Source organism: Aulonocara sp. 'chitande type north' Nkhata Bay, linkage group LG3, assembly GCF_057382095.1.
Source record: "Aulonocara sp. 'chitande type north' Nkhata Bay isolate Kocher_YH1m ecotype deep benthic linkage group LG3, A_spYH_male_GT1.1, whole genome shotgun sequence".
NCBI classification, from domain to species: Eukaryota; Metazoa; Chordata; class Actinopteri; order Cichliformes; family Cichlidae; genus Aulonocara; species Aulonocara sp. 'chitande type north' Nkhata Bay.
Window position 1 is genome coordinate 16,639,781 of NC_141346.1, and position 11,477 is coordinate 16,651,257.

At 37.9% G+C, this 11,477-nt stretch overlaps 1 protein-coding gene across 1 annotated transcript; it reads right to left on the reverse strand.

Moving 5' to 3' along the window:
* Window positions 1-1,752: 1,752 nt before the first annotated feature.
* LOC147334217 (high affinity immunoglobulin gamma Fc receptor I-like) lies at window positions 1,753-8,624 on the reverse strand. Its single transcript, XM_086286625.1, has 8 exons — window positions 8,594-8,624; window positions 7,868-7,903; window positions 7,319-7,585; window positions 6,994-7,239; window positions 6,731-6,907; window positions 6,522-6,608; window positions 3,453-3,539; window positions 1,753-2,079 (listed from the first exon to the last, which is right to left on the reverse strand). Exons 1-8 carry the CDS (start codon window positions 8,622-8,624, stop codon window positions 2,039-2,041), a joined length of 972 nt encoding a protein of 323 aa, XP_086142751.1. The 3' UTR covers window positions 1,753-2,038.
* Between the last annotated feature and the right edge of the window lie 2,853 nt (window positions 8,625-11,477).

Below are 11,477 nucleotides of genomic sequence, written 5' to 3' on the forward strand. Positions count from 1 at the left end.
GTGTTTAAGTAAACAAGAGCTGCTCTAAAGAATATTTGTTAGGTTTTGAAGAATGGGAGTAAGATAATGGCAGCAACCAGTTATACCCATCAGCCTCCTAGTAAATACAACTATGGCATAAGTTTTAAAATCTTATGTTGCCATCTCATGTTGTTAACTCTCATAATTTCACATCCATAGCTATACTGTTAAGTAAGTCACCGTTGGTCCAACTAGGTTTAGTTATGTTTCTTTGTACAATGTCACTGCAATTCTGACAATTAATCATTAAAATTAAGTGATGTACAATATGTGTCTGGGCTCATGAATAAAGTAAAGGCAATAACACAGTCAAACATTAACAAGTGAATGTACTCTGGTCTGATTGGTGGATGAGACCTGAAGAACCATCACACACCTGCTACTATGGTCAGACTTGCAGTTCTATAGAAGCTTTTGGTAGCATCAGTGACCTGAGCACTATCTGGGTGACTTTATTGGCAGGTTTGTGGTCATATTAAGTAAAACACTAAGTCCAGGATATGAGTTATGGTCATTCTAAGAGATGGAAATGAATCAGGGTGAAAAAGCGCAGCTGTTTGAGCACTTCTGAGTCAGTAGATGGCAGCACCAGACTGTGTTTCTATCAAAGCACGGTAAGAAGATTATGGTTGGTAATTCATCATCATATCAGATAATTTAGGAGAAACAATCCGCATTTTTCTGTCTTCTGATTTCTTAGATTATGCGTGAGAGCTTAGTGTATAAACACCTTACTGTATACTGAACCATATCTATTCCTTTTGAATGGATGAAGGGACGTGAAAGATTATGATGAAGTTTTTTACACAAAATCAGCTCGTTCCTGTTTATAGACAGAAAGGTGGAAAACAGAACAGAAGATTTTATCAAACTGTGGGAAAACTTGGCAAAATTCATCACTTAAAAACCCCCGAAACACAACTTGTGTGAGCATTTGTTTGGCAGAATTGACTTTAGTAGAAATAATTTTTGACTGAACCAAAAAGGAGTTCAAATTTAGAACTACTGACAGAACTGAGGAACCATGTGGATCCAAACTAATGACTCAAATAAGTTTAGAATAAAATCTGTGAAAACCCCGAGTTTGTCTACATTTGTCTGCATGAAACAGCAAATTAATGTTTGGGTAAAATATTCATTTTTAGTCATTAATTTTTTTTATAATTTTTTTGTTTCCACATATACCCTGAAACATCATGAAGTAGTGTATAAACCCATGATGTGAATCCTGTTGATGAGGAAGAGGCTGAGCTCATTATTGGAGCTTTAGTTTACCTGATCAAATCCATACAGAGTGTTTCTATTACAATTGGAATTGTATCTAATATGCAGACGACACTGAGATAAGAGATCCCACTTACAATTTAACTCAATAACTTTGTGAAAATAATGAGATGTTAAATGTCTCCAACTCATCTCTGACTGAATGAGGACAAATGTCAAACATGTCCTCATTTCATTATGACGACATCAACACAGCCTGAACCATGGAGGTAAAACCATCACCTGATGGAGGAACATCATTCGTTCAAACAGCGCCTGTAATAAATTATCTGAAGCTTTCCTGCGAAGTTTTAGGCCCCTGATTAATGTTCCTGCTGCTTCTAGTCTGCGGCTGTGGGTTTATTTGTGTTTGTTGTTGTTACTGCTCAGCAGTCGGTTAGCCACATTTCACATTTGTCCCCAGCCCCCAGCGCTCTTTCTGAAACCCAAAGAACCACACGAGAAGAACAAGAAGTGAGAACAAACTTTATTGTTCCTGCGAGAAAGCAGGCAACAACAGTCTTACACTTGGAAATAAAATATAACAGGAAACAGTAAAATATTAAAGACAGTGCATTATGCATTATTTATAAAATACATAGTATCATTTCTATATTATGGAAGAGATATTGCCAATATGGCCATAATAAGACAGTTAAGAGCAGGTTGAGGACAACATGCTTTTGAACATACAAAATAATGATTTTTAAAACGTTTGAGACCAGCAGCTGGTTCCAGTGGTTGGACTGGTGGGTTACTTCAGTAAGGAGTAAACATCTGGCTCTTGTACAAAGTCTGAAAACACAAAATACACACAGTTCAAACAACATATCAAAAGTATAAAACTAAGCCCGTCTGTTATATTTATATGAAGCAAATTGACAGAATTGTATCAAATCAATCATAGTGAAAATAACTTATCCAAAAAACATTTTCATTAAGGAAACATTTCTCAGTGGGTTCAAACTCATGTAATTCTGAAATTTGACTACACTAATGACTTAAATCCACAACCACTTTAGCTAAAAGTGTTTCAGCCAGGCTGTCGCAAATAAGGTTTTGATGTGAAAGAAACCCAGCAGGAAGTTGCTGGTGCAGTAGTTTATGTCAAAGGAGAGAGTGTCAGCAGAGCGGTTAGTGTGTGACACATCGCTGAGCTGCACTCATACACTAAAAGCAAAAGGGTTGTTTCTAAAAGGTAACATGTTCGCGTCTCTTATTTCCTTTGTGGAGTCAAAATCAAAAGATATTAAAGTAAAGAATCTGAAAAGACTGAGCTGCTCAAAATGTTCTTCAGCAGCTGATCAAAAAGAAGCAGCAACAAACAGGAAGGCAGTGGCCTCCCTCATGGCAGTCACAGTTCTTCACACCACTTCCTGTGCTCACACTGAAGGTTAACGTAGGACTCATAAGTCCTTATCATAACCAATGTGATGAATTGGTTATGTCATGCGGCAAGTGTGACACCACAGCTCAACGTCTGCTAGACACACCGCAGTCATCTCCTGAACAACACTGCCATTAGGAAAAAATAAATAAAATAAAATAAAAATGTACATAGGAGTTAAAGAAGTCAAATGAAATCGTGAAGACTTTTTCAAATTTTTCTCCAGAATGTCTCATCTTTTCCGTCTTGTCCTCAGTACAATCTCTCCACTGATATGATTGGAAACACTGATATAATACTGTACTCGTGTCTTCAACCCAGGTGCACCACGCTGTCAAATGCAACAAGCTAAAAAAAAGATTCGAGAGGTCACAGAGAAGCCGACACAACATCAAAGCTCGTGGTGCACCAACAGCTGTGACATCACTTCTCGTCTGTGTGTCTGTTTTAGACGGTGATAATGGCGAGCATGAACAGGATCAGATATCTGTGGGAACCATCATAACTTTCATCTTAATAATTCTGTTGATTTCCGTTGACCTTTACCGATGATGGAGGAGGCCAAAAATTGTTATTGATACTTTTAGTCTAGTAACAGATGTAAGTACAATTTTCACTGCTGGTGAAATCTATTGACTTTTAGTGTGTCTATTTGAACGAGAGGGCTTTGCTTCTTCATGCTTTCCTGGCTCATGCTGCTTACACACTTTATATTTTACAAAGAGAAAACTTTTCAGGAAGTAGCCTTGTTTTCTTTGTACTGAACAAAGAGCATGTTTACCTCCAGATCTGTTTGATCGCATTTCTGTTTGTTCATAATTGATGTCTTCAGTTCTCACTGCTGTGTAGACTACAGCTGAATCACTCCCTGCACAACAAAACACACACAGGTCATCAGTGCAAGCAGTAAAGCTTATAAAAATATTGTCAGTATGCAGGGTGCATGTTAAAGAAAGAGTTATGATTTCCTATATAAAAATAGTTCTTAGAGACCGTTGGGGGTTTCAGAACCTCTGTGGCTGGATTTCCTGTTTCACTCAAAACACCCCAGTGACATTTCAACTTTTGGCATTAAGTCCAGTTGAAATCCCACAAAGACACCCACACTTTGTCACACCATGTACACAATATCATCAATGGTGTGATGAGAACTCACCTTTTGTAGTGCACTACTGGTTTGGTATGTTTTAAACTTTAATGCTCTCAAATGCAGCAGTTACTTCCTTCTCTTGTTGTTTCACCTGAACATATTTTAGGGGATACTTTGCGATACAGAATTGGAATTTCACAGATTTTCACGTAGAGCTTTACTGGCATGTTGTGTAATTAATAAAGAGCCATTAAGTTTTGTATAAATATTGATCATCCAGTGGTTGCTGATTTAAGGTAAAGTAGTCCAGCTGAGAAGTAATACATGCAGAAGCTAGTTTTTCAAGGTCACTCTGAGACAGTCCATTTAGATAGATAGCATATTTCTAAGATTTTCAGGGCCAAGTACAATAACATCAGTTTTATCTGAATTTAGAAGCAGAGAGTTCATCCAGGTTTTTATGTCTTTATTCCTGCAGTTTAACTAATTGGTTTGTGTTACCTGGCTTCATGGATAAATTTTCAGGTTGTTTTTTGTCTGTTTGGGAGCTGACACACATCTGGTCCCAACTCTGGATAGTCATATTTTGGGAGGTTTAATAAATTTGTCCAAATTTCTAGAAATGAGAGCTGCTCAGCAGTTTTAAATTTCCCTCAAAGTCACCTGCTCGGGCTCCTGGAAGACAATTGACTATGGTTGCCGGTGTCTCTAGCTTCACATATCTCAGAACAGAATTGCCAATTACCAGAGTTTGACCCTCAGTGGGTGTGGCCGAGTGGGGGAAAACGGGTACTACGTAACTAAACATCTGACACAATGAGCAGGAAAGTGCAGGAGGGACAGGTGAAGAGGCCATGCTGCTAGCGAGTCAGCTAATAGCTAAGCTAAGCTATTAAACCCTAAAGACACATTGAGTGAAAACTTTAAATATAAATTAGCGAGTTAATAAACAGACCGTGTGCTTTGGATGAAATATGTGAAGATTATACAATGCAATAAGAAGTTATCTATATTGTTTTATTAAATTGTTGTGTGTTATAACAGGAAGTGACACTCTACCGCAGAGATAACGCACATAACAACAGACACCATTTAAACTAGTTTACCTTCCTGTTAGTGTTGAATTCAACTGTGAGCTGCAGATGAGTCATTTAATCTCTTTATCTCCATTAACAGCTTTATCAAAACACATCAGTGTGAACACTGCTAAGCAGCTTTGCAGGTTTCTGGAGCTCCAACTATACTGCAACGCGTGAGCAAAGTGCAAACAAGACCGACCACAGATAATCGAACAGCATCCTAGTATTTACAACACATATAAACCCAATGAACTACATAAAAACTTGAGAGATATGAAAAAAGACCCAAAGTCTTTTGGACAAACGGCCTCACATTTGACTCTAGAATATGTTGGAACAAAGAGGACTACACTGCCATGTCTAAAGCTGGTATGAGGTGTTGATGTGCACATTCTGCCCAATAATCTCCAATGCGTCCCTGTCCTATGTAAAAAAAAAAAGACATTGTTCCTGAAGTCTGTGCTATGCTCAGACGCAACTTAGCAAACTGCCCAAATGTCTGCCTCAGAAGGTTCTAGTTTGTTTTGCATAGGATTGCATAGAGCCCTGTAAAAACTCTCTTTATCACATGACAGTCATGTGAAACACTGAGACCCTCAACAGTTTTATTTCTTCTATTGGTACTGCTGCGAAAAACAAAAACAGAACTGATACAGAAGGTTATATGTGAACTGACGGACTGTGGTTACTCTGTTCACATGTTAACTACAGGGAAATGTGTTATCTGGTCAAAAGGTCAGTATATCACACAAACTATAAAATGATTAACTACATAAAACTAAAACTCAGAATTTGGATATAGGTGACAAGAACTATGAGGAGATTTAATTTACTGTTTGTACAAACTGTTCATCTACATGTTTCCTCTTTTCTTAACAGCCCTGCAGTAAAACCTGAGCAGAGACATCAAACCACAGGCTGTTAACCTCTGTTAACACATTAGACACAGTATGACCCTGGTTTTATTGTTTTAATCTAATATGCTAATTTTATTATTTTAAATGTCATTCCAATTATCATTTAATTTTTTAATTTTATCTGTATTTTTCTTTTTGTTACCTGCATGTCAGGTGTACAGCTCTTTGTTTTCAGCTGGGAGTTGTTCTGAAAGTTCTATATAAATAAATTGCTTGCTTGCCTACTAACAAACCAACTTTGAGCTAATAAAGACACAGACCAGCAATAAGAGAACAAAATTCACCAATCGTCATCTACAAACACAGAACAACTATAGTCTGATCATTTTTAGAATTGAACTGATTTAAGTGAATAGTTTAAGGTGCATGTTAATGTAAGGTGCAAAGCATAAAAGCTCAAAGCCTTTTTCTGCATTACTTTCCCAGAAGGTACCAATAACGGTCCAGCTGTTAACAGCAATAGCTGTTAAATTTGCAAAACCTTCTCTTCTAAATATAGTTACTTCTGTACTTCTGGCTCCAAACAAACGAGACAACAAAGGCTAAAACAATAACAATGACACTTGAAAATGCCTTCAGATGTATATGGAAGAGAATGTTGTGCGACATTACACATTTTTTAACACAATCTATAGTCTCAGCCCAGCTGAAGATTTAACCATTATGGATATAAGCAAGGCTTAGATGAAAATACTAGAAAGCAAATTCTGAAAATGTTGTTTGTGAAATTGAAGAACACAAACACAAAGTACATAAAAAGCTACCTGTGCTGAGTTTAACTGACTGTTGTTGGTGATGTAATTCTTTGAGATCACTGTATGTGAGGCCATCTTCAGCTTTTTCCAGATCAACTGAAACAAACCAACACGAACACCAAATTAATTTAGCACAGTGATCTTAACGAATACTTGTTAGTAGATAACATGTAACAAATAGTTTACATAACTCTCTACGTCATATTTCTGAGTCTCACCTGCAGACTTCCTACAAACACGTTGTCTCACCAATAGAACCACTAACACCAGCAGAACCACAACACACACTGATCCAACAGGCAACAACACAGGGAGAAGCAATGAATCAGGAGGAGAGGTAATAATGGAGACTGGTGTCGGTGTGGATGTAGGTGGAGGTGTGGTGGTGTGTTTGTCTGAGATAAAGCAAACACAGTCATTAAGTTGTCGTCACATTGTGAATGTTGAAAGCTGCAGAAACACAGACAGGTGAGTGTGTCACCTGTGACAGTGATCCAGCTGGATGGAGACTCTCCATGACCGCTGATGTCACACTTGTAGAGGCCTTCATCAGACCTGGAAACATGCTGGATGGTCATGTGACCTGTAGGCTGCTTCCTGATGAGGGAGCCATCTTTATAGAAAGCAGCTGGGAGGTTGGAGGGAGTGGTCTTTGTTTTACAGAGCAGAGTGACGTCATCTCCCTCCATCACAGGGAGGACAGGACTCTGCAGGATCACTGATCCACCTCAACACAGAGACAAACTACAGCATTTCATCCATTTACACACAGCTTCATCAACACTAACTCCACACACTCAGCTTACCAGTGACTGTCAGGTTAACCATGTTACTGATGGGGCCCTCTCTGGACTCACACCAGTAAACTCCACTGTCTGATTCATATAGTTTGCTGATTTCACAGGAAGAACCAGCTGCTTTTCCCCACCCATCTCTTCCACACTGACTCATCTGTTGTTTGCTTATGTTTCTCCTCAGAGTCCATCCAGCAGAGCTGTCGTCCTCCTCACAGCTCAGATACACAAAGTTTCTTTTAAAGAACTGAGAGCTGCTGGGACTCACAGTCAGACGAGCTGTGAGGGTTAAAATGAAATAATGTTGAGACTTTTGTTATTGTAAAAAAAAAACAACCTGATATATCATTTCATAAAACAGCTAAATCTAAATACATGAAACTTTGTGTGGCTGTAACTAAATCTCAACAGATTAAGAGCAGGTTATTTGATTCTGTGGTGTACTGTATCTAACCAGTTGCTGAGTTCCTGAGAAGAGAAAAACATTTCTTTTGTGTTGATAACACAACTTCATTCTGAGCATTTAACAGATGTAAGCAGACACAGAAGAAGGTTACTGACCTTGGTGTGTTGTAGAGCTCAGCAGTGAGATCACAGCTGGAAAGAGATGGTTATAAGTTTAACACAATAACCCTGAAGAAAAACATGACAAACTCGGGTCGTACTGTATGCCTCACTGCTGATTTTGTCTCTACTGCTGTGCAAAATAGAGAACAGTGGATGCTGTAGTTCATCTCCATACCATTAGAGCTTCTGTGGTAGGTAATGTTAAATATTAGATTAGCAACTTTGGATTTGATTTCTGGGTTTATTTCAAAATAAAACAACGACTCAAGAAACTAATCAGGGAAAACAAAAACTACATGACTGAGAAACATAACACAGAACGCAGTTCATATTTATGCAGGTGTTACTGACACGAACAGGCTGTCCTGCTCTCAAGCATTGTGTTAGAAGAAAGATAAAAATGACAGTGGTGTTACTTAGACGGTGATGGTATTTATGCTTTATTAATAAATTTATTGGAAAGCAAAACATATGATCATTTTTACTTTTTGTTGTGATTTTGGATGTTACCAATGTAAACATTGCAAACTAGTCACGACTCAATGCCTAATTACTATCAGTTATACAAAGTTTCCAGGTAATATTGCTGTTAACTCATTTTTTAATTTCCCTTAACTTTTTTCTGTGGAAATGTCTGTCATCTGTTATCACTTAGCAACAAAGAAGACTTTAAACAATCAAGAAAAATAAACATTGTTAAAAGTGAGAGATTTTACTCACAGAACAGACAGCACAAACACGTTTCCTCCATTGTCCTTCGCACTAACTTCAAGTTTTTTTTCTTTTATTGATTTTTGTCAGTTGCACCAATTTAAGCCCTCCCTCTTCCTCCCCAGCAAACCTGGTGGAAACCTTAGCGTCATTTCCCCTGTTAAAACCGATAAAAAGAAAGAAAAAAAAGAACAGAAAAATGTACATGTACAGTTAAATGTTAACCGGATTTGTTCATAGAAACGAGGTCAAGCCACACTGTGTCCTCCTAACATCAGAAAGTTGTTTTTGTTGTCTCAGCTTTTCTTCTTGTCAATTTGTTTTCTTGTGTGTGGGTGGTTTGCAGTATGGATTTTAAATTAGACTTTACTTAAGGTTAGACTAAGAAGAAGTTTAACAGGATAATAGAAGACGATGTGATAAATTTATGTAATATTTAATAATATGTGAAGAAAAAATAAATATTTGGACCGTTTCCCAGCTACCATTTGTCCCGTTGCTGTAAACATACGTTTATATAAGATCAGGATACAAGCAGACAGAAATATTGTGCAGTCCCAGAATACTGCACTTTAAAAACTAGAGCATGTAACGTTTACAAGTTTGTAAATGCGCACAATAAGCACTTCATTCTAAAGCCATCACCAGTAGATGGAGACATTTGCTTGGCTGTAGTTTATAAAGAGTGTGGCTGTAATTGCTGAGGTCATGATCTCAGGGTTTTTGTGCTTTTTCTATTATTAGGATTTTAAGAAATTGTGATTATTTACAGCTTTACTGTTAGATCTTTTTATAGTTTAGTATATTTTCTTTTTATACTTCTTGTTAAAGTTCCCTCATCTTACTGTGTGCCCTTAATGATGATTACTATCACATTAAATATGGACAAAGGTTGCATCTGGTCACAAAGTAACATCCACACCTCTTGTGTTGACGTGTAGTTGCACATTATCATCATCGTAATTGCTTTCTGATGTGCTGACACGTGGCACCCTGAATATTTTAAGTGTGTAATAAAACCTGGCCACCTTCTTTTGCTTTTGTTGTTACAATAGTTTACATCAGGGGTGGGCAACTCCAGGCCTCGAGTGCCGGTGTCCTGCAGGTTTTAGATGTTCTTGATCCAACACAGCTGATTTAAATGGCTAAATTAACTCTTCAACATGTCTTGAAGTTCTGCAGAGGCCTGGTAATGAACTTATCATGTGATTCAGGTGTGTTGACCCAGAGTGAGATCTAAAACCTGCAGGATACCGGCACTCGAGGCCTGGAGTTGCTTACCCCTGGTTTACATCATTGAACAGAGCGAAATTTGCTCCCATCTCATCAGATGGGAGCAAATTTCGCTCTGTTCAATGTTAGGGTGATATTAAGTTCCGCCAGTAGGTGCCAGTGGCGGCTCAGACAAATGAGTGACTGGCAAAGTAATCCCTTACAAAAGTAATGCAGGCCAGTCATTGTAATGGAAGCCGTCAGTGACACAGAGCTGCTGTTTTGCCGTGTTTCAGAAAAATAAACCTCAACATGCACTTGGATGAGCCTTGGCTTCCTTCAGCTGTGTCTGCAGTGTGTTCAGCTGTAGCTCATTATACAAAACAAACCTGAATCAGGCCCGTTCCAGCACAACAGGTCAACCAGGAAGCTTTGTTTAAATGTTATAACGACAAAGCTGCCACATGGAAGAAATTCAAGAAGATCAAGTTGTATTGCCTAAGTTAAAATTAATGTGAGGTGAAACACATTTAGCTTGTATTTGAGACCACAGGCCTTGGTTTACAATAGAGACAGACAAGGCTGTAGGTCCACTTTATTCTGATACTGGTTGAGGGTTCTGAGAGGGAAACATACACATGAGGAATATGTAATGCCGGCAAATCACAACCTCAAAGCCATCTTCACTGAGACTGTAACTATTTTCCCTGATTCCCTTCTTAGCTCACCTGCTCAGTCTGACCACAGTGACCTTTTCTCACACCTGTGCTGTGTTTTCAAGGATGTTTTCCACAAATAAAGCCACTTCTATGTCACTGAAAACACCTCATTAAATAAAATTAGTCAATTATGAAGTAAGTCGTGCACACTTGTTAAGCTACTCATCTTTTTGATTTCCATCCACTATCACAATCCTCATATAAGAAGTACAAGTACAAGCCCTGCTCTCCATACTTCTTCTCCCTTCATAACAGCGAATTAGCCCTAAAAATCAGCTTATTGGATAAAATAGTATCTGCTGTTTCCTGAGACTGCATAATAAAGGGAGTGTTTGTACTGAATTAATTAAAAAACCTTCCACATAAAACAACTCTATTAACTCATTCACTGCCATTGACATCTATAGCCGTCAATTGCAGTGCATGAGTCAATGGGTTTAACTCATTCACTGCCAATGGCTGGCAGTGAATGAGTTAACAGCCTTTTTAACTTTATTTGGTCTACAGATACAAGAGCTCTGTATTTTTGTATTTCCTTGAAATCTTCCAAAGAAAAAACTCAGGTCACTTTATCTTAGTTTTGGTTGTGAAATGAAGCCTTTAATAAAAAATAAGGATTTTTTTTTAAAGGAGGACAGTGTAACCAGATGTGTGTGCAAATGTTTTCTAATCAGTCTTTTTTTCTTTTGCTAGATATGTTGATGCCATGTCTCTCCTGAAAATGAGATTTTTAATCTCAATGAGATTTTTTACCTGGATAAATAAAAGACAAATAAAAATAAAAAGTGTTCTTTAGTTGAGAGATGAGAAAGTGATCTGTTTTCAAAGAGATTATTTTTCATCTTTAATGTTTGTTCAGAATTATAACCTCCCTTTCCTGTTAAACGTGTTGAGTGAGGAAGAGTTCCTCCCCTCCTGTTGACCTGAAGCCAGAACCGTTGAGCTTCAAATCAACAACTTGA